We start from the raw sequence: 24,405 nt of genomic DNA on the forward strand, positions 1-24,405 counted from the left end.
TGTGTCTTCTCCATGATGTTTATTTATTCTAAAATTAGCTTTAGTGTGTGATGTCATTCATTTGGAGGATGCCCTGAAGAAGATAAGGAAGGGTAGGAAAACAAAATTAAAGGGATGTTAGCAGCCAATTATTGGTGGGTTCAGGGCATTTTGTGTTTGATTGAATATTTGACCTTTTTATGCTTGAGTTACTATTGAGGAGTTATTAGGATCTATATGATTTATTATAAGGTCATGTAAAAAAATTATACAACAAATATATGAATTTTTTTTTATGCTATTTTATGAGCAGAAAAAAAATCACTGAATTGCAAAACTAATAATAATTTGTATACAATTTTGCATGCTACGACACAGGGCCAAGGTAAAAACTTGAGTGGAATTTTAGATGATTGTTCTAGTTATGGGACATTTCAGTCAATAGCCCAGGTGAGAAAATCACTAATAATAGGCAAGGGCTGAAAACTCCTTTTTCTGAATGCACTATTTTGTCTTGGTGGTCGGATATTTTTTGCTTTACAATTTTTATTTTGTCAAAACAAGGCAGAGATGAAGAGTTTTACCTTTCCTACCTATTTTTCAACTCATTAACTCATGTCCGGACACATGTAATCAGAATTTTAAAGAACTTTGAAGTTTCTCAAGGATTTGCAAATGTTAATAATAGCTCTGTTATAATGAAATACATGAATATGGAAGAAATATATGTAAAATTAAGGTAATATTAGATTCACAATTTTAATGGGATAAACTTTGACTTAAGATATATGTCTTAGAATGGGATATACTGTGGATTCATTACTATACCTGGAATACTTAATTTCCTAGATGTTGTGCATTGGTGGATCCGGGGGGGGGGGGGGGGGGGGGGGGTTGGCCGATCAATGCATTTGAATGGGAGCATATAGTTGGAACCCTCCCTCTACTCTGGGTTGGGAACCCCCCTTTTTAAAATGACTGGATCCGCCCTGTTGTGGGTAAAAGTTATCCATAAATATAAGTAATCAATGCAATACAAATTTTCAATAAAATTGTTTACTGATTTTTCTCTCAATCCCCAAAAATGAAGGTTTGAAATTATACTTATGAAGGTCTGTGGGGTATGACGATAAAGTAGAAAAAAAATTTTTGATATATATCTTAGAAAAAGATGTTGCATGAATGATGTGGGATTTTCCTTTTCCTTTTCCCTTGAAATTAAATTCTTCGACAAAAAAAGAAAAATATGACAGAAAAATATAAAAGAGTTGTAGTGGATATGGAATTTCTTTCATTTGAATGTGTTAATAAAAAATTGTTTGATTATTTAAAAACATAGCGATCATAAGAATTGTAACTTGTGAGGCTTTATTTGTAAACTGCAACAAACATGTTTAGCAGTGATGGTATATTTTCTAATTTTACTTGTAATCCTACAAATGCAAAACTATAACAGAATTTATTTATTTTTTTTATTAGTTCTTTACCCATTTTCATCTTCCCTCACTTTAAAGCTTTTGAAAGAGTGTTTATTATCAAGTAAATTATTTGAATAAGCTGGTTTAAATAATCGATCATCAAGTGATTTCTAACTCATTCACATTCTGCTTTATAAAAGATTGTGTTTACCATTTTCTACTTTAAAATGGTGAAATTCACGTTTTGCTTCAATAATATTATTTAGACTTTTAACAGTTTTAGTTAGCATAAAAAGATTTATATATGAGTGACTAACTATTAAAATATACAATATTTCTGAACAGTCCAGAAAAAGTTTTCACTCTTAGACAAACTCCTCCTGAGCTTTTGACTTATGTTTGGTTTTATATACTGGGTGTGTAAGTTCTTGGAGGGAAAAGTATTTTTGGAAGAAAGAAGAAAATTAGATAAAAAATATTGAAGTCCTTCATACCTAAATTTAACTGATTTCAGGATGGTGAACAAGAAAAATCCAGTATTTTTAAATCGGTATGGAGCGTGGCATCTCTTTTGTAGTGGTTTCAAGTTTATAATGTATGCAATAATTTTTGTTGAGAATATGACAATTAATACACTAACATTCAACATGTTCAACTATTCCTTTTTCTATGTGTGTGTGTGATTTGGATTTTGAACAATTCTGTTTGTATAATTTGTATATATGTAGTTTTCTCTATAAATATTGACGTCTTTAGAAGTATTACCAAGTTCTTTTAGTCTGATTCTTTTCCCCTGTTGTACAGATAACTGTTCCTCTGGTTATACCAAATTTTGTCATGCCCCTGTCATTACAGGGGGGACATTAAGTTTTACCCTTGTCCGTCTGTACTTTAGTACATACGTACGTCCCATACATAGTATAAATTCGGTTTGCCTCAACCAAATGTTATGAAACTTATACACAATGCTTATTACCTCAAAATACAGAGCAAAGGTTGAATTTTGGAGATGTCACTTTAACCGTAATAGATTATGCCTCTTTACAATTGGAAATATTGCTAAATTTTTAGTTTACATTCTCTAACTTTAGTTTGCCTCAACCAAATGGTATGAAACTTTTAAACTATGCTTATTAATAGTCAAGTAGTCACCATAAAAAGGGCAAAGTAATCACTTAATAAAAAAAAAACCTGAGGAGGCTTGTCATTAAATGTATGTAATGTGTGTGATCAGTTTTAAATTCAAAGTTAACCCATTCATGTGTTTTACAATTTGACTATAATTTGATGATAATTATAGGGTCTCATTTAGTGTTTACTAAAACAAGTGTGTTATTATCAGAGTGTTTGAACTAATCTACTAACAGTTAAAGCATTGTAGAATAGCATTAAGCACTCTGTTGGTATTTTCTAATAGTAGAAGTACTGATTTGAAGTAGAAGTATAGGAATGATAAATATTGCTTCTTGAAATATACTTGTGAACTTTTTGCAATTTAATCTTTTAATGAAATTCAAAGAACTTATTTACAACTCTATTATGATCTTATTCATATTGCCTATACTCTAAAATCAGAAATTATTGTAAACTTTATATTAATGCTAATAATGGGACTTAATGAGTATCACTATAATAGGAACTCAAATTTTGAATTAGATGGATATATCTGTATGTAGATTTTCTAGAAAATCTCAATAAAAATTTTGCATTGTTTTCCATTCTTCAAGAATCAAGGCACTAAATGCATGCAATAATTTCTGAATTTACAGTATATGGTATCTATGATGCGTAAACTATTCTAATTGGTTAAGTGTTGATCCAACTAGAGATTTAGTGGCTTAAATTTCATTTTTCAATAGGTTGGATTGATTTTATTATGCCCCACCTACAATAGTAGAGGGGTATTATGTTTTCTGGTCTGTGCCTCCATTCATCCGTCCTTGCGTCCGTTCGTCCCACTTCAGGTTAAAGTTTTTGGTCAAGGTAGTTTTTGATGAAGTTGAAGTCCAATCCACTTGAACTTAGTACACATGTTCCCCATGATATGATCTTTCCAATTTTTATGCCAAATTATAGTTTTGACCCCAATTTCATGGTCCACTGAACATAGAAAATGAAAGTGCAAAGTTCAGGTTAAAGTTTTTGGTCAAGGTAGTTTTTGATGAAGTTAAAGTCACATCTACTTGAAACTTAGTACACATGTTCCCTATGAAATGATCTTTCTAATTTTAATTCCAAATTAAAGTTTTGACCCCAATTTCACGGTCCACTGAACATAGAAAATTATAGTGTGAGTGGGGCATCCATGTACTATGGACACATTCTTGTTAAATATCTGCTGTATGATTAATACAATTTCCTCTCCTTATTAATCTGTATTTTACAGACGAGGTTGACTTGCCTATGAACAAAACAAGGTCATGGTGACCTATATTACACTTTTTAAGAGTATGTACACAGAAATTTGATTTAAAGTGAAAATGACTTGAATTTATATTATGGCATGGTCCTCTACTTTTTCCACTTATTTAAAAGATAAAAAAAACTTGAATTTAAGATCTGTAACCATATAAGACTTCCCTCTTCAATTTTACACTGTAAGAGAAGCAAATTGAAACATAATTGACAGCACTTTGACCTTCAACCTCTTTATTAATACTTCTCAATGTTACAGGAAGTTAATCCAGACATAATTGCCAACACGTTGGGATTAAGTGTATGTAGATTTTACATTATCTGGCATGATTGTGTTAGGGGAATATTTTTTATTATTTACTGTATGTGTGGTACAGCGGTATGGTTGCATATGATTGTGTTAGGGGAATATTTTTTATTATTTACTGTATGTGTGGTACAGCGGTCTGGTTCCCTGCTTCCTTTGCTACTGGTTTATAGACTGGTTCCTAGTACAAACAATGTAATCATTATATCATTATTAGTTTGTTATATTTATTTTTTGAACAATTTTTTCGGCTGATACAATCTTAACAAGAGCTCTATGTTTATTAATATGCTATTGGAATAAAAGTCTATGAATATTCATGGATGTTTAAGAAGTATTGTATTTGACATATTTTAAAGCAAGGAAAACATGTTTGTATGTTTACCATATAAACTTCAGTTAGCAAAACTGTCATGCTGTTTTTACAAATGGAAAAATTGCTGAATTTTTCATTTCAATGCTGTAATTCAAGTTTGCCTTAAAAAACTGTTATGAAACTTTTACCCAATGCTTATTACCACATAATTCAGATCAAATTTGAATTTTGGTGACATCACTTTTACCATTCTAGACTTATGCCCCTTTACAAATAGAATTGCTTAATTTTTGTTAACATGACATATGATACTCCTTGCCTTGCACATAAGTCTGGATAAAATTGTCACAAAAGTAGCCTCTCATAGTTAAATTTCACAAAAAAACAAAGTCAGCTTTGAATCAATTCTTAATTGTCTGTAAAAACAGTCAGTGTTCAAATGGTTTGATGATTCTTGAGGTGACAGACTTATAATGTTGCAAGATGGCTTCCCTTGAGTGTTTCATACTTAGGCATACTTAGTGTTATCATATAAGATATTAACTCAATTGGTAAAGACTAAAAGAGATTTGACTTTGAACAGGGATTGCGGTCTTCAGTTATATTCCAATGCAGAAGTGACAATGTTTCATGTTTTCTATTGAGAATCATGGCTGATGCCTTTTTAGAAGTAACACAATTTTTATATATATATATAACGGAACACTTGGCAAACAAGGATGCACTGAAAAAAAACCCCGAAATCAATCCAATATATTTCAAACTTTAGGTAATGAGTGACTGTGTCTGTAGAAAAATACTAAGCCTATAAATGCACTGAATGGAGCATAGGTAATGAAAGCATCTAAATAGAATTAATAATTGAATTACAAGGCTGTTATTTATAAATTATGGGTGATGTAGTCAAGAGTTCACATTGAAAGGGATTAATCAGATTGGATTTGTTTCCCTTCCTTAAACTTCCTGTATCCTCCTCTCTGCTTTGTCTTTTTGTCTTTTCTGTCACTTAATTTATGTTCTCTGTGTTGTGTTGTAACTCCGTGAATTCTGTCAATGCATTATAATATCAATATAAAACTCTAGAAATTATTTTTTTTTTTTGATAGGATAACCAATATCCTTGATCAGTATGAACAGCCTTTCTTTAAATAGTGTCATTAATGACCCAACTACTTTGTAAGGGCTGATTCAGGAAATACTATGTCCCCCCAGGAAGGCAATTTTTCTTTAATATGATGTGAGTGGTTGTATTTGAAATACCAAAATGTATAGGGAGTGCTGTTCTAATTATTTTTATGCCCATTTATTATGCCCCATTTATGGGCATTATGTTTTCTGGTCTGTGCGTCCGTTTGTTCGTTCATATGTTCGTTCATCCGATCGTCCGTCTGTTCGTCCGTCTGTCCCGCTTCAGGTTAAAGTTTTTGGTCGAGGTAGTTATTGATGAAGTTGAAGTCCAATCAACTTGAAACTTAGTACACATGTTCCCTATGATATGATCTTTCTAACTCTAATGCCAAATTAGAGATTTCCCTCCATTTTCATGGTTCACTGAACATAGAAAATGATAATGTGGATGGGCCATCTGTGTACTGGGGACACATTCTTGTTATTTCTGTGGGTGGTTGGTGTTTTAAAAAAAAAGTGCTGTCCCTGAGGGAGACATAGTATTTTCTGGAACAGCCCTAAGAATGATTGTTGACTAATATAAGATGATCTAAACACCTTTTATTTCACAAATCACTACTTTTGAATACTGTGCCTTATGAAATTTTCAAGCCTGACTGATTACATAATGTCTCACCTTTCTGTGTTTTTTGTTGCAAAACATTTTTGTTTGCTTATTTCTATGCAGCCTATTTATGTATTTTGCTGATATATAGGGGTACAGCAGGATATAGCATGGCAAATAGTTAGTATTAGCCTGTTGTGAAGACTTAGTCATTATACAGTACCGACAGTGCAAGGGCTGTATATTACTAAGCCAGTCAAGGACGTTAAAAACTTCCATTTGTTGTATTATACAGTAAAAAAGTTTATTGTAATAACACTAAATGTTAATTGGGACTAACGATAAAAAACTATATTTTAACATTTATGTGTGCAACATTTAAGTTAGAACATCTTTTTTTAACTTAAATATTTTAACAAAATATAAATATTTAAAGTAATTTCTAACTTTTTGTTTCAATGTGCAATGAACAAGATGTCATGATTTTCCTGGAGATAACACTTAGCAGCCATTTTATTTTAAACCTTGGTGGTGCTTGATTGTGGAGTTCAAATATTCCAGAATATAAAGAATATAAGGCTCTGTGTTGATAACAGTACTTTGACCTATAATGGTTTACTTTTATAAATTGTGAATATGATGATGAGTTGTCTCATTGGCACTCATATCACATCTTATATCTAAGCAGATTATTCATTTTGGGATAAATCACTTGACCTTTTTCTGAACTGTTAAATATGGGTATTTTTTTTAATCTGCTAGAATAAGTTGAAGACATTTTAATCAAGTCACATGTACATGTATTTATCAATTTCAAAACTTGAAAAAAGAGATCTTCAAACAATTCATTTAAATTAAAATAATTGCATAGAAGTTAATTAATGTAAGAATTCACCTACAGTGGGTATGCTTATTTTTATTATCAAGTCTCCTAGGGAAAACAACCTTATATTATTGACTGAGCATGGAATTTATTGACAATGTGAAAGTTAATAACTCCTTGTTCTTCATAGCTTAGGTCATGCATCTTGAAGATTTTCTTGAACCAGTTGTTTGTTTTTAAATGTACTTTTATGAGCATCTAAATATAAGACATTCTTAAATTAGTGACCTTATCCTTGGTAAAAAAATTCTTGATCAGAAAATATTTAAGTTTGGTGCAAGTTTCTTTTTGTGATTCATGATATTTAAGATTTGGCATTCTAAAAACATTCTAAAAACAATGATTTTAAATATGCATGGTATTGTACAGAGGGATTGTAATGATCACCTTTCTTGTTCCCTTTGTATTTAACTTTTCTTTAATGTGGATTTACTAAGTTTGCCCTTTTTTATTTTTTTACATTTAAACATATTTACTGAATTGCAGTAATACATTGGTTGTAATTACTTTTTTTTCTCCAGATACGTCATCTAAACTGTCTTTCATACAAACTATTTATAAGACAGTTCACAGTCTAGTGATTTTAATGTTCTCAACCTGAGTTGTCCCCCCTTTTACCAAGTAACAGTGAAAAATGATCTGTATCTATTTTATGTAAATTGTTATATTTATACAGGGTGGCAGAAAGAAGGCATCACAACCTTATCAGCCATTTAACAGGAAAAAACAAATAGAAGGAACCTACCAAATGTCTCGGTGGACGCCATACATCAAAGATATTATGGAGGTAACTATTTACTTAATATTCATTCGTATAAAGTTTAAAATTTGAGGCAGTGTTACAAAAAGAAATTTTATTTTCTGAAAAATAAAGGGAAGGGGAAATAAAGAGAACTAAAATATAGTTTGTACAGTAACTTTAAAGTATAATGTACATAATCACGGTTCTCACTAAGGCGAGTTCATGAGTCCTGGACTCACCATTTTAAAAACTGGTGAGTCCACAGATGCATCAAGATTGAAATATTTTGTATCAACTGAATAAAATGAGAAAGGAAATAGGGAATGTGTCAAAGCGACAACAGCCATAGAGCAGACAATAGCCGATGGCCACCAATGGGTCTTTAATGTAGCGAGAAACTCCTGCACCCGGAGGCGTCCTTCAGCTGGCCCCTTAAAAAATATGTATACCAGTTCAGTGATAATGGATGTCATACTAAACTCGGAATATACACAAGAAACTAAAATTAAAACACATATATCATCATTTGATAGCAAAGATTAAAAGTAATCTGAATTTAATGTCATGTCATTGCTCTGTTAGGCCATGGAGACTCAAATATTACATTATATTGCAATAAAATATCTTCTTCTTGCTGTTGGAATCACCATGGCCAAAAATGAAGAGTCCCTGGACTCGCCTTCAAAAATTCTAAGCGAGAACCCTGCATAATGTGGATTCATTTATTATCGTGGGTACTAATTTTTGGAAATTGAGGGAATCTCACACTTCTGTGGATATTTAATGTCAAGGTTTTGCTGAAGTCTGCATACAAGTCTATAGAAAATTTGTAATTCGTTGATCATTTAAATTCATGGTTCACCTGTAACCACAAAATCCAAGAAAAATGGTATCCAACGAAAAATAGAGAATCCAAATTAAAGTAATTTACAGTTCATGTGAAAAAATGTTGCTATGGAATCTAGATGTGTATGTGCTAGACCTAACTTAGAAATCGTTTTTGGAAAATTGACGCTTTAGCGGCATGTTTCCGATACTGGTGAACTGAACTTCCATTACATTTCTTTGCCTACCGCGCTTGGTTCGTATTTACTTTCCATTACATTTCTCCGTCTACCGGGCTTGGTTTCGTATTTACTATTTCACATACAAACTGGAATTTGCTTGTATATCATTTTTGTGTAGTAATCAACCGGGAACCAGTTTATATACCTCCGGTCCTTCTTATTACCAAAAAGATCGAAGTGTACCAACCAATGTTGTTAAGATACTCATAAATCTATTTTTATAACTTTATTGATTATGTGAAGTAAAACTAACACATTGTTAAAACATTAAAGATATATAATTAATCGGGGAAAACTTGATAGTCTCTTCTTTTTACAAACAACTGCCTTTTTTATAAGAAAATATAAAGTGTCCGTGTTGGTCCACTTTCTACTGGTTATAAGACAGATCAAAGTACTGGAAATCTGACTCAAGGTTTTTTTTCCCAATCTTTTACAAAGTTACAACAGTAGAGTCTGTAACATACTGTATCTGTATGACATGTGAATAAATTGTCGATATCGATGCTGGCTTTAATACAACGGTTTTATTGGCGGGGCGGGAGAACAGATTTGAAGCTCTCTACGTTTGATGCGCGCACAACAGTGTCGTCTAGCAGATTCGGCGCGATCACTATCTTACGGAATTCTAGTCAAATCGGCACTTGCTTAAATCGGCACCTGGTCAATTCGGCACCCGGTATAGTAAAATCAGCATCTAGTCAAATTGGCACCTAGTTAAATAGGCACTTGATATAGTCAATTCAGCACCCATGTTAGATTTGTGTAATATATATTTTTAAAAGTATTTTAAGCAAAAACAGTAGGAATGGGTTGTCCATTACTTGGCGGAATGTCAATACTCACAGTAAGAGTTATTCTTTACTTACTTTTCCACAATAATTGTTGCGTGGTATTCTTTGAATTCTCGGCAGATATGGTTCTCTTTGGACATGCTTTTAAGAGGAATTTGTCTGGTTCAATAGCGTGAATCAGCCCCTCAACTTCTTTGTACATAAATACTAACTTTGGCTCAGTCAACGCCTTGTTCGTCCTTGTCTGGAGATCTTGTTGTAGTTCCAGTTTGGCAAGCATTTTGGAGACTTATTCATCTTCTTTTGACTTGTAATCTCTGGTGATAAATTTTGCCGCTTGACATGTTTATTGTTGTTACCGAGTAGGGGTCGCATACGATAGCTCCATATTAAATTATGAGATCAATTCCTAAAGATCTAGTTCATTATCCAATCTGACACAAATTTCAATAACTAGAATGCCACCCAAGATGAATATATGGTGACCCTCTATAACAGCATAATTACTGGGAATTGTCTTTAATACCATGATTGTTCAATGGCATAAACTTAAATGGAGACAACATTTAACATGAAAGATTGTGGATTAGTGTAAAATAAAAAAAAAAACTAGCTTACTATGATATATGGTTAAAGAATGAATATCAAGTTATATGGGTCATGGGCAGAGTTGTTATAAAATATCAATATGGCAGAGAAGTGGTTTCAAGTTTCATATAAAGGGACCTTACTGACATGAAATAAAAAAAATCAAAGGAGTATCCCTATTTGTCTAATCTTCAATGTGAAATAAAACAAGTATAACAATATTGTGTAAATCTACAGAAATAGAATGTGCTTCAAGGAACAGAAATAACTGCATTTGTGTATGTCACTAGTAACTTATTTAATGAGTATGAGGGTAATTAGTCCTATAACATATGACCTCAGGAGCATTATTTACTATTTCTATTTACTGTTCTGATATATTTTTTTTACTATCAATGTGTCACACTTTGCATTCAAAAATTAAAAAAAAAAAATGAAAATATTAGTATAAAAACGTTAAAAATTGAATGAGAATGCGAAGTCATATGTTATAGGACTAGTGGGGTATAAGAGCTTATTACAACAGGCTCTTCATAATCATTTGGTTTGAACAGATACTAGTAGTCTGTATTCTTGATTTAGAAAAATGTAATTGCAAGAAAAAAAAATACACATTACTTAGAATACTTTAGATCATTCAGGTAGTCTTTATTTAGTACGTACAAAAGAACAGCCAGTAGTCATTGGATATTGTAGATCATATAAATAGTCTTGACCTATTTATTAGTACAAAAGAACAGCTAGTAATCATTGGATATTGTATATCATTCCAGTATTCTTGACCAAGGGTCCGGAAACGGTCATATATGCCAGACATGACCGATTCGGAAACTCAAAAGTCCTAAATCATTTATTGGGATTTAGGTCAAATTTTATTTTTCAACAGAAATAATTTCGGTCATTTCGTTGAGATCGAGTTTCAAAATCGCCATATTGAACATGTTTTTGTTTTCTTATCGATTTTATGTAATTAAACTGCCACTCCAGTAAAGTGTTATAATCCTGAGGGCCCTCCTAATAACTATATTAATGCCTCGGGGAGCTATTGGCTAATGATCGCTAATCTCTTTACCTGTGTTTTTAATTCACACCGGACTATACACCTTATCGCTAATCCCGGCTGACCCGCCCGCTTGAACTTTTGACGTCAACAACAATCACTTTTCCATTGTGGCGTCAGATATTTTGTTTTATGACGTCAAAATTTTACGGGAACCTGTGTGATTTCCAGCAATGGCGGACAAATAGCGATAAGGTGTATTAATCACAAGCTCCAAATTATAAAGAAATTAAAATTATACCAACTGTCTTCATTATTTAATTACTTTTTAGCTAAGACAATTATCAATTATGATTAAAATTTAATTAAAACTTGATTTAATTTACGTAGAAAAAAGATTTTTTTCACTATTAACACACGTGCTTTGTTTACTATGTAATACGCATGCCTGAAATTCTCTTCCGCAGATTTGACACTAAATCGTAAATTTAAAATTGCTTCATGCTAAATAAAGCAAGTGCAACTATTTTCATTAATATTCTTACATTATTAAAGGTAAAACATCAAAAAGCGGATGTTTTCCTGTGAATTTGATCAACAAAAACTAATCCCGGAAATGAGTCCGGAATTGTTCGTTTTAGTATTATCGCAGTACATCCGGTTTTAATTTCGACTTCAGAATCGAAAGAAACGTAAGCGATGACTGAGAAAATTATCATTTTGAGTCATTAAAATCATTTTATTTTTAAACTGTTGCCTTCCCTTAATTGCTCTTGATCGATTTTAGGAAAATGGTAGGATAAATCATGAAGTAAATGCGATGCAACAGTGAAACAAGTTCGTTGATGCTACGAGTATGAGCATAAGCATGCAGAAATGAGATTTTGACAATGTTTTTGAAAAGGGGCACCAACTTTTAAGTTATATGAAAATGACCGAAATTAGGTGAAAAAAATTCCGGATCCTTGTTCTTGACCTATTTATATGTACAAAAAAAGAAACAGACAGTAGTTATTGGATACTGTAGATCATTCAGGTAGTCTTGACCTATTTATTTGTACCAAAAAAAACCAGCCAGTATTCATTGCATACTGTAGATCATTTAGGTAGTCTTGACTCTTGACCTATTCATTTGTATTAAAAAAAAAAACCAGTCAGTTGCCATTCAATTATATGCTTATGAGACATGTTGCAATGTTCAACTTATTACGGTATGTGAAAATCAAGACTTGCATAAAAAATATCCCAATACTAGAGGCAGTGGCATCATTTTTCTTCAAAGCTTTCAGCTCTTTGATTTATTACACAATCCATACTTATAATTCCTGAACCAATCAAAATACTGTCATTTCAACTAAAATTAAAAGAAATATTTATTGGTTACATATAAGGTTTGTACATCAAGGAGACAGCACCAACATACATATGACTTTTTTTTACGGTTTATTACCATAGCAACAGACTTTTTTGGACAAACTTGTTGGCAATGTACAAGTTTAGAATTTTACAGTACTGCATGAGATGGTTTAAACTGAGTTATTTGATTCCAAGAAGATAAACTTTAATACACAGAAGTTTCTGAAATGCCCTTACTGTCCAGATGGGAAGATTTTATTATAGTTTTCAAGTCAGTTAGTTTCATTTTACTTAAAATGTAACTCTAAAAAAAACATGAATACAGACCTCTGATAGTATGTAGTACTCTAAACTTTGAGTGAGCTTACAAGTTTGTTCTAAACATATTTTTTGGGAAATTATAGTTGATTCAACTTTTATTTTTAGGATGCTGTTGAAGAAAAGTTGGATAACAGACAGTTTCCATTCCTTTCTGGTGGTGCTCCAAGATCAGGAGGATTCAATAAACCTACGATAAGGTAAATACAGTCAATAAGTGTGAAACATGAGGTGCAATACCACCAAACCTCTATCATTTTATTTCATGAGAAAGAAGTACATAATCAAAGAAATAACATTTTCTGTGTGGCATAAGAATACTCTGGTTTCCAATGCAAGAATGTTTTATTTCTACTGATATTTTAGATGGAAATTTTTTTATTTTTAGAATCTTTGATTAATTAGATACTCTTCACCTGACCTGGCTATGCCCAATCACTGACCAGGGCCGTAAATTGCCTTAGATTGCAGAGCGGAGCAAGGCGAAATGTTTTTGGGAACTATCTTATGCCGAAATTTAATATATTTTTGTGCCTTATCGCTGTATGCAATGTACCTCCCCATAATCCACCACTTTTTTGTTATATTTCAATAGATAATCTATATTGCACAAGAAAAATGAAAAATAGCAAAATCAGGAAAAAGCAAATGTAAATTAGGAAATATGTGCATTATATGGACAGAAGAATTTGGACTTAACAGAAGCAATAGTATTTGTTTTATATTTGGGTAGATCTGCGTGTATTTGATTGCTTGCTCTATTGTACATTTTGACCCAATCTCCTTAATAGACGTGAACGTTTTCCATCTGTGAACTTCTTGTAGTAAGTCATTTGGGTATGGGATATTATTTACAGTCGAACCTCGTTGTGTCGAACTCGGTTGTGTCAAAAACTCGGATGAGTCGAAGTAATTTCTCCGTCCCAGTAAAATTCCCATTGATCAATGCATAATTACCTCTGATGAGTCGAACTCGGTTGATTTGAATACTCGGTTAAGTCGAGTAAATTTTATAGTCCCGTCGAAGTAAAATAATGTAAATTGACACCAATGTCTCGAACTTCGAAAGTAAGAATTTTCGAAAGATGCAGACATAATGATAAAATTTCAAATGGGATGTATTTCTTATGTCAACTAATCATTTTCAAAAGAGATTAAAGCTGAGTAAACATACTTGTTTGTATAACAGTTAAAATGACATGTTTATGGTGACCGCTAATTAAGACCTGTGTTGATCGTTCAAGCGGAATGTTAGTGTGTTGAACATTTTTCACCTGAGATAAAACGAAACGAATTTAATTGACCCAAACCGAGATTAAATGAATCGTTAGATTTAAAACTCATTAATTACCATAGATAAATGGATTAGGACAACTATAATAAATTCATGATAATTTAATGTTAAGCAATCGACCTCATCAGAGACCGCTCAGAACTCATTTCGTGCCGCAAGTGATTACATAATTTATAGCGACTGACCTTTGTAAATATATATGTAGACTATTGATTTTTTTTGTGCATGATTTGTATCTGTACTTGTGTTTTTAATTATTACCAAAAATGGAGATTGAATGCTCAATAATAAAAGGTCTTATCGAGAGAAAAAAGGCACACTGTTCATTGTATCTAGTTTACACAAATCTCATACCGTATTTCATGCATTCAAAATCTATTACGACACACTCGACCTTGGATGAGTCGAACCTGGGATGACTGTATATACTCATTAGAATAGAGCCTACACTGTCTCCCGTGCAACAAAATTGGCAGGAAAATTTTATGTGTGCAAATGAGTTGGGAACCGACATTTCAGATCTAAATATCAAACAAACCCTGCCATTATGATTTATCACCTTGTTGTTTCAACTAACAACCAGTGCTATTAAAATAATACATGATTTTAACAAACTTTTTTCTTTTCAGTGTTTTTTTCTTATTTTTTTTATCAGCTCGCAATAGGAGGCAACTGCCTACATGCCACTATATAATTTATGGCCCTACTGACCCAAATTTTAATCCAGATTATCAAGTATATTTGCTAGCTCCTCATTACTTGTCATCTTGAAAAAACTTATAGATGGACACAAATTCTTGTTTTAGGTAATTGACGGCAATTATTTAAATAATTGTCAATTTTTAGCTGTATATGACCAGAGCTTCCTGAGCGGATGATATCATATTCTAATTAACTAACTCAAGATTTAATATTAATTCTTAAAAAATAATTGAAATAGAAAATTGATACTAATTAAAAACTTCTGTATTGATTTGCTGTGGAAAAAAACATAATATTTTAAAAATAAAAAACCAATAGAACTGATCAGATTAATTAAAGTACATGATGTTATGTTAATCAAAATTGGCCAGTTGTCCCCAGAGGAAACCGGTTTTAAAAATAAAAGAGAAAGGCATTGTTCAGTGAGATTTGTCACAATACAAGGGAATCTGCATGTAAAGAAACTCCTGTCTGTAATTTAAGATCTACACCCCTTTGGCTAAGTAGAGCAAAGGTTATTGATCTATCTTGGAAGGAATATCAGCCCACTATAAATCTAATTATCCGGGATGATATAATACAATGCAATGAGAAGTATTCCTTGGAGCAAGTTTTGTTGATGTTTTTTCAATTTAAAGTACAAAATATTTTCTCTATATATTTGTACTTTAGAATTGTTTGAAGCGTAAAGCAATTATGAAATTTTCTAAGATGAATTTGGAATTTTTCTTCCTTTCCAGGAAATAAACTTTTAACTCCTAGATTATTTTTGTAACAATGCATATACATCTACTGTTTTTCTTCAGTCTGTCTGTTACTAAAATTTAACAATACAAAATCACCTACAGCTTAAATAGGAATGGAAACTTTATTGACAAAAGTACTTTGTATTAAATGTTAATGTACACTTATTAAAAAAATATATAATTGAATTTTGGGGTTGCCAATTGCAAAACATGGATAGTACCATTACAATGGATTGGGAGTTATTATGTTTCCAATAATAAGTTTAGTGATATATATACATGTAGATCTGTAAAATTTATAAATTAAACTTAGATTGTTGATTATGTTGTTCGTTTGTAGGGGTTTTTTTCTACATAAACTCACGACAATTGTTATCCCTATTTTGCAAAATTTTCCTTTGAACTTGATGACATCATTTTCTTTCTCAGCGGAGTCAAATTATATGAAATTATTGTAGAAACTAAGGAGGCACATGCCTATTGACATGAAATTAACAATGTCATCATAGGTAAAGTACAGATAAACAGATTATCATTGGTCATCTCAACTCCATTACTTTTCTCATGTTCGCCGTTTGGGCTCAAGCTAGAAAAACAATCTCATTGAGATGATCAACGATAATCTATGAATTTCACAATTTTTGCTCAAGTGACTAAAAATATAATGCAGTAACTAATTTCTTGTGACAGTGACTGGACAGGTGTTTTATTCACAATTCTAGAGAGGCCTCAGTGGCCAAGTGGTCTAAGTAGTTCTACTACTGTTATCACAAGCCAGTCAACACTGAGGTAGAGTTCAAACCCTGCACTCAACTTCAATCTTAATCGAACAGGATTGTCAGTTTTCCTATTGAAGGTCTGTGGTTTTCTCCTGGGACTCTAGCTTTCTCCACCCATAAAAACTGACTGCAACAAAATAGCCCAATTGTGGTGCTTTAAAGTGGAGTTAAAACAACAACAATCAATCAATCCAATTGTTAATTTTTGTAATATAAAATAAATTCTGTAAAAATGGTTGTACTACAATGAGGAAAAGATTGAACATAATATTAGATAACAAGATTGTGTCTCCAGTACATGGATGTCCCATCCGCACTATAATTTTATATGTTCAGTGGACCGTGAAAATTGGGGAAAATCTCTAATTTAGCATTAAATTAGAAAGATCATATATATCATAGGGAATAAGTGTACTAAATTTCAAGTTGATTGGACTTCAAATTCATAAAAAACTATCTTGACCAAACACTCAAACCTGAAGTGGGACAGATGGAAGAACGAATGCACAGACCAGAAAACATAATGCCCATAAATGGGGCATAAAAAGATGTGGTATGATTGCCAATGATACAACTGTCCATCAAAGACCAAATGCCATAGAAGTTAACAATAACATAATAAAAGCATGTAATTGTTCGTTTTTGAGTGGTCAAAATGTGTTTTATTTCAGCCAATCTAATTTGAAATGATATAAATATTAGTGATATCTTTATTCTAAAACATGATTTGTTTTGTTATTACAGTAGTGCAAGATATGGAGTTTGGCACAAAGAAAAAGTTCCCCCAAGCTACAAGAGTGGACCAAGGCTGATCATCTTTATCATGGGAGGTTGTTCCTATGCTGAAATGAGAACAGCATACCAAGTGACACAGTCATGTAAAAACTGGGAAGTTTTAATAGGTTAGTATTGGTTATGTAATACTATGTGACACCATTCTGTAAATATTAAAGGAAGGGCCAAAACTCTTGTACTGTTTTAAAAAGAGTTATGATGTACAATATTTGGGATATCTAAGAATTGACTTGCCCTTCTTACTTTTTCATATGAAATTCTGATTTATGTTAAGGCACACAAAAATTCCCTTCAAAATACAGTATCATAAAATCCAGTCTCATGATATTGTTATAACTGCAGTATTTTTGAATTTTTTGAAATACTAAGGCTTTTCTACCTCATGCATAGATTACTTTAGCTATATTTGGCAAAACTTTTAGGAATTTTGGTCCTCAATGCTCTTCAACTTCGTACTTTATTTGGCATTTTTAACTTTTTGGGATTTGAGCCTCACTGATGGGTCTTTTGTAGACGAAACGCGCGTCTGGTGTATATACTTCATTTAGTCCTGGTATCCATGATGAGTTTATTTAGTCGATGATCTTACAACCTTTCAACATAAAATTTGATGATTATATGTAAAGCAGTCAATACATTTCAATGGGCGAACTCTTGTTGAATGGCTTTTGCACCCAACTCAAATCTTAATTGACAAGAATTGTCAGTTTTTTGGCCAAAAGGCGTTTTGGCTTTCTCAACCAATAAAAACTTAACAGTAACAAAGCAGCCAATAGTGCTGAGAGTGGTGTTAAATACCAATCAATCAATCTTTATGAAATAATTTGTTTTCTTTTCTTTCTAGGTGCTACTCATTTATTAACACCTGAAGGTTTCTTGGAAGATTTGAAAACTGTAAGCAACTGATGAAATGGCATGGTAAACCAGACTGACAGGAACTGATGCAACCAAAAACATATATAGATGTTGTATAACTGTGTTGTTGAAGATTGTTATACATTTCTATAAGATGGTGTTGTCTTTTGTCCTAGTGATTATGTATTCAAGCTGCTTATAGATGTGATTCTAATGGAGAAATAAAATTATTAAAGAAAATTTTATAACTTTTATGTATGTGAAATAAGCTGATTGTTAGCTTTTCCATGCATACCTTAGAATTATTTAACAATTATTAGAATGATTGTTCAAGCATCAAAGTGGCTGTCTACAAAGTTTATAGTTATAATATATGATTGTTAGGTCGTAGCTTGTGTACTTTCTTAAAACAGGAAATTCTTGAAATCCTCTTGTTTTTTTTCAAATTTTCAAATTATAAAATTGAATATCATAGAAACAGGAATTTCCTTTAGAATTAGTATACATGGAATCATTGGAATTGGCAGTATTTAAATTCCACTGCAGAGGTATCTATCATGTTTTTTTCTCTTCATCATGCTAAGGTAATATTTTTATATATACGTTGGAGTTCATCTTTATTTATTTGTTATAAATTTTGCAAAACCTTAGTCAGTCCAAGTGTTTACTCTTAATCTATTTCATATTGATTCAAGTAAGTTAACCTAAGTTCTCTTTGAGCATTTTTGTTTTCAATAGCAATCAGATTTTGAAAGCTCTTGATAGAATTTAGATTAAACTTACCAGTTTCAAGAATGGTGGACTAGGCTTCTTATGTTTTCATGATAAGAAGTGAGAATTCTTAATCATTTCAATTACTCTGTGATATTAAACATTCCTGTTGTAAAGATACATACACTTTTAATCAGTATGAAAAGTATGATACATTTATTTAGTTACTAGTATATATGAAGTAATTAAGTTCTCTGCGTCAAAATTTTTTTGCAGTATCAGTTATTAATGTTCTTGACTGCCAATTTTAAATTGTGCTTGGCAGTGTCAAGTTTTAATTTGCGTTGCAATGTCAGGAACTTATGTTCTTGGAAGTGTCAAGTATAAATATTCTTGACAATGTGAAGTTAAACGTGCTTTACAATGTCAGGTACACCAGAAAAATTGCAACATATGTTTTTCATATGTTTTCAAAACATATGTTAAACATATGAAAACATATGTTGCAATTTTTCCTATGTACTCCTAATTTATTTAGCAGTGTCACAAAAATGAATGTTTTGCCAGTTTTAAATAGTAGTGTTATTGGCAGTGTAAAATAATGCAATGTTCTTGGCAGTGGTGTCTAGGTGTACAAATAGATGTTCTTGGCACAAATATTAATGTTCTCTACCATGTCAATATTAAGGTTCTTTGTAAATGAGCAAATGAACGAAATTGTAATTGCATTGTTATTCACAATTTTTATTTTTGTTAACGACAAAAAATTATAATAAGGATAAGGTCAAATATCTTGATGTCATGCATTTAGTAGGCACTCTGAGCATCAACGATAGTTTGTAGTCTATTTGATTCATAAAATTGGTTCAGACAATCTTGGTCTATATATACTCTGGGTAGATTGAGGAAATTTTAAAACCTCAAATTCCAATCTGTTCTACATGATTTACAGCATTTAAACAATTGTCAATTTATTAGTCATTTTTAATATTTGTTAAATTTAGTAATAATGATATTGTAAATATTTATATATATGTATTGAATACTTTTGCATTTTTTCTGGATGATAAATAAACATCATGGTATATAAAACGACATGGATTTATAACCATAAAATAAATAAAACTAATATGTGTAACAGTATTTGATTGCATTCATGAAAAACAGGATTAAAACAATCTTATGTGAATTGGAAGCCTAGAACATATTTATAAAAATGTGTCACCAATTGATTAAGAGCGGCGTTTTACGTTTCCGCATTTTGGCACTACGTTTCTGCATTAAAATTCCTACATTTCTGCATTTTTATAGTACTTTTTCCGCATTTTAATTTTTAATGTACATCTCTTCTGTTTACCAGGAAATCTTTTTTTTTTCTTTATATTCCGGACTTAGTCCAATAGTTTGTATTATATACGCCACCAACTTTCAGCAAGATGGAATCTGCAGCTGCTTTTATCTGCATTAGGAAATAAATTACTCTTGCAGCATTGTGCATGTCCTGTTCAAAGTCAATATGTATTGTTATCGGAGAGAGCACTAAAATACACTTTCTTAAATACCAGAAGTTTAAACACTGTGAACTTTATTTTGGAAAAGTAATGCACAATAATGCGGAGACGTGAAACTTGATTTTTGCTAAAAATGTGGAAACGTAATACTCCCATTAAGAGATAGTTCAATTTACTGCTCACTCAAAAGAGTTATACAGTTACTGAACAAATGTACAACAATGTTTTTAGTAAGTTTGGAAAACTTCATGTGTGTTGTGTATTTATCATCCAGATTATCTATTGGCTTTGGCATTATATGTGTGTATATATACAATTCTGTGTGGAGTTCAAGTGCAATATTTTCTATGTCATTCTTTTCTACACAGTATTGTACACGTTTTTTCTTGTTAATTATGTATATTTAATCTTTGTTATTCTGGTATATTAAATCTGTTTAATTTGTCTTCAATCACATTGTCTTGTTCTGTTTGTTGATAGAATGTTTATATTTCATGTCATGCATGATCTACTAGTACTGCATTTTAGTGAATTTTTTGTGATTATGCTAGATTTGCAGACTTTAAAATATGTGGCCATTTTATGGTATTTCAGACATTAACTGACCATGCGGTAATTTTAATTAGATGTGGACTTTCTTTGCAAAGTAAATGTCTCTACTTTGGAAAATTTCTTAATTTTCTTATAGTTAATTTCTGTGGAGGATAGAAACAGTTTCTTTGGGTTTTCCTATTAAAAATTTTGTTTGTTTGAAATAAAGTGGGAGTTCCTATTAAAAATTTTGTTTGTTTGAGAAAAAAAGTGGGAGTTCCTATTAAAAATTATGTTTGTTTGAAAAAAGTGGGAGTTCCTATTAAAAATTTTGTTTGTTTGAGAAAAAAAGTGGGAGTTCCTATTAAAAATTTTGTTTGTTTGAAAAAAGTGGGAGTTCCTATTAAAAATTTTGTTTGTTTGAGAAAAAAAGTGGGAGTTCCTATTAAAAATTTTGTTTGTTTGAAAAAAGTGGGAGTTCCTATTAAAAATTTTGTTTGTTTGAGAAAAAAAGTGGGAGTTCCTATTAAAAATTTTGTTTGTTTGAGAAAAAAAGTGGGAGTTCCTATTAAAAATTTTGTTTGTTTGAAAAAAGTGGGAGTTCCTATTAAAAATTTTGTTTGTTTGAGAAAAAAAGTGGGAGTTCCTATTAAAAATTATGTTTGTTTGAAAAAAGTTGGAGTTCCTATTAAAAATTTTGTTTGTTTGAGAAAAAAAGTGGGAGTTCCTATTAAAAATTTTGTTTGTTTGAAAAAAGTGGGAGTTCCTATTAAAAATTTTGTTTGTTTGAAAAAAGTGGGAGTTCCTATTAAAAATTTTGTTTGTTTGAAAAAAGTGGGAGTTCCTATTAAAAATTTTGTTTGTTTGAGAAAAAAAGTGGGAGTTCCTATTAAAAATTTTGTTTGTTTGAAAAAAGTGGGAGTTCCTATTAAAAATTTTGTTTGTTTGAAAAAAGTGGGAGTTCCTATTAAAAATTTTGTTTGTTTGAGAAAAAAAGTGGGAGTTCCTATTAAAAATTTTGTTTGTTTGAGAAAAAAAGTGGGAGTTCCTATTAAAAATTTTGTTTGTTTGAAAAAAGTGGGAGTTCCTATTAAAAATTTTGTTTGTTTGAAATAAAAAACAAACTTGTGATTAGCTTTATGTTTTATAATTATTTGAATCTTAAGATGGACTTATACTTTTAAAAATACTGGAAATAAGAAGTTAAAATAGCTAAATATTAATATAGTACAGAAGATCTAAAACTGCAGCTATAGTATTTAATTTGAACTAATCAGTTTTAAGACAAAATCCTTTTGACTTATAAAATCTCAAACATAGATTTGAATAAATCACTTTTGAAATTTAGTGCAAGAATAGATTGGTTCCGTCTAGATTAAGAATTCAAAGCCTTTACCAAATGAAAACAGCTTTGTACAATTATATATTTATTATATATTAAATGTTTAAAATTATCAAGAATTTGAAAAAAAATAATGAAAAAGGATAAGTTAAGCCTATCAAAAGATTTTATACAAGAGATTAATTCTATTTATGATCTTGACTCACTGTCTAGAAAAATATTGAAAATAAGATTTCTTGAAATCTGAAAAAGTAAGAGTAAAAAATGATTATTTTAATTGATGAATAAGGTTACAGCTTTAAGTAATCAAGTTGATGTAATATAAATCATGGTTATGATATTTCAATAGATATATATACAGTGGCCAATCCAGGACGCACTGAAGAGGGTGTACACATTCCCTCCCACCTTTTATTCCCTATAAAAAGTTATGTTTACGATTGTTTATCAGATATTTTTTTTTATCCTAAATGGTTTTTTCCATTTTCTTGGATTTCAACTCCCCTTATAAAAAATCCTGGATCCTCCCCAGATATATATATATATATTTACAAAATTTTATGGCTTTATGAAGATCTGTATCTGATTTGGTATCATTAGTTGTAGAATGAATATTGTCATCTTTAGAAGTCTTATATTTAGGTTGTAACCAATGGAGGAAAATGTCTAAACTACTTCTTATACCTATACCCTGTTAAATTTTCAGCCAACATTGTTTCATGTTATCATTTGGGTATTTACCCTATGGGAAGTATAGCCAATATTGTGACATATTTGTACCTGTCTTGTCAGTTTGTCACATGAACCCTGTAATATTCACAGCCTTTGTACTACATTTAATTGCTAAAAAAAACCTTATCTCAGTCATTATTAATAATTTAGAAGACAGTGCAATTTATTGAAATACACGTAATTAGCATTGTAACACAAATAAATGTAATTTTCTTTATAACCTTATTGTCTTTTGTCCTACCAGGGATAGGAAGTAACTTTCTAACACATTAAAGCATGAACTAAACAGAAATTAGGAGTCATTTTCCACTTCCTTTACTGAGGAAGTGTAAGAGATAAGTCATAGTACATTTCCCATCTGTCTTTTGCTTTATATTTGTCTATGTAGAATGTAATTGAAATCCAAATATACCAGGCATCCCTCCTAACGTGGGATACTTATTTTCTGATTCATTTTGTTGATATTGCAATAGAGAATGCTTAGTTTGTCAAGGAGAAAATTTTCATTCCAGTGGACTAGAAAATGTTATTGACAAATACAAATAGTTGATTGTGTAGAGTGATATGTTATTTCTCTTAAAGTTATTTAATGTTTATTATAAAGAATTGCTTTAACTTTTTTTAACTAACTCTACTGTAATAGGAGAAATAAAAGACATAAATAATCTGTTGGTTGTTTTTTTTTTTATGCCCTATTTATGGGCATTATGTTTTCTGGGCTGTGCATCCCTCTGTTTGTTCGTCAGTTCCTTTTGTTCGTTTCCGTCGTGTCCTGCTTCAGGTTCAAGTTTTTGGTAGAGGTAGTTTTTAATGAAATTGAAGTCCAATCAACTTGAAACTTAGAACATATGTTCCCTATGATATGATCTTTCTAATTTTAATGCCAAATTAGAGATTTGCCCCCATTTTCAAGGTCGACTGAACACTGAAAATGATAGTGCAGATGGGGCATCTGTGTACTGGGGACACATTCTTGTTTTTTTTATATATATTTGATATTTTGCGATGAATAAATGATGATGTGAGGTAAAAATTCAGAGAGAATGTAATCCCAAGTACTACTATAGATCATCTATAATATTCGACTGCATAGTTTTCCATGCATCTGAATTGCATAAAAAAAATACGAAAGATACCAAAGTCACACTGAAGATTCATAAGTAAATAAAAAGAATTTGTCAAAACTGTGACACAAACACAAACAAAAACTAAGAGTCTATAAAACTCAGCAAATAAAAGTTAAAGACGTGGCAACTGAACCCCATGAAAAACCAAGGGTGATTACAGGTTTTACAGAAAATATAGTAGATCCTGCGCCAATTGTGGCAACCGTCATGTTGCTTATATCAAGAACCAATTTGTTTAGGAAATAAGGTTGGATTGTGGCTATAACGACTGGAACATTTGATGTCATTTGTGACAGGGATACTCAATAGTGGCATCCATACATTTTTCGGAAAAAAATGACATGAACATCACTTCTTAGAACTGT

At 31.3% G+C, this 24,405-nt stretch overlaps 1 protein-coding gene across 13 annotated transcripts in view; it reads left to right on the forward strand.

Moving 5' to 3' along the window:
- Positions 1-23,580, forward strand: part of LOC143062669 (syntaxin-binding protein 1-like) — a 36,872-nt gene extending 13,292 nt beyond the window's left edge. For 2 of the 13 annotated variants that reach the window (XM_076234386.1, XM_076234387.1), the window contains 7 exons: positions 358-429; positions 1,912-1,947; positions 4,072-4,113; positions 7,727-7,837; positions 13,024-13,115; positions 17,181-17,338; positions 18,076-23,580. In XM_076234386.1, the coding sequence (XP_076090501.1) occupies positions 358-429; positions 1,912-1,947; positions 4,072-4,113; positions 7,727-7,837; positions 13,024-13,115; positions 17,181-17,338; positions 18,076-18,137 (573 nt within the window). In that variant the 3' untranslated portion in view covers positions 18,138-23,580. Of the gene's footprint in view, positions 1-357; positions 430-1,911; positions 1,948-4,071; positions 4,114-7,726; positions 7,838-13,023; positions 13,116-17,180; positions 17,344-18,075 lie in introns of those variants that run through there. The other 11 variants (XM_076234391.1, XM_076234392.1, XM_076234393.1 and 8 more) reach the window with 8 other exon arrangements.
- The last annotated feature ends 825 nt before the right edge of the window (positions 23,581-24,405 follow it).

This window comes from Mytilus galloprovincialis, chromosome 2 (assembly GCF_965363235.1).
Source record: "Mytilus galloprovincialis chromosome 2, xbMytGall1.hap1.1, whole genome shotgun sequence".
NCBI lineage: Eukaryota > Metazoa > Mollusca > Bivalvia > Mytilida > Mytilidae > Mytilus > Mytilus galloprovincialis.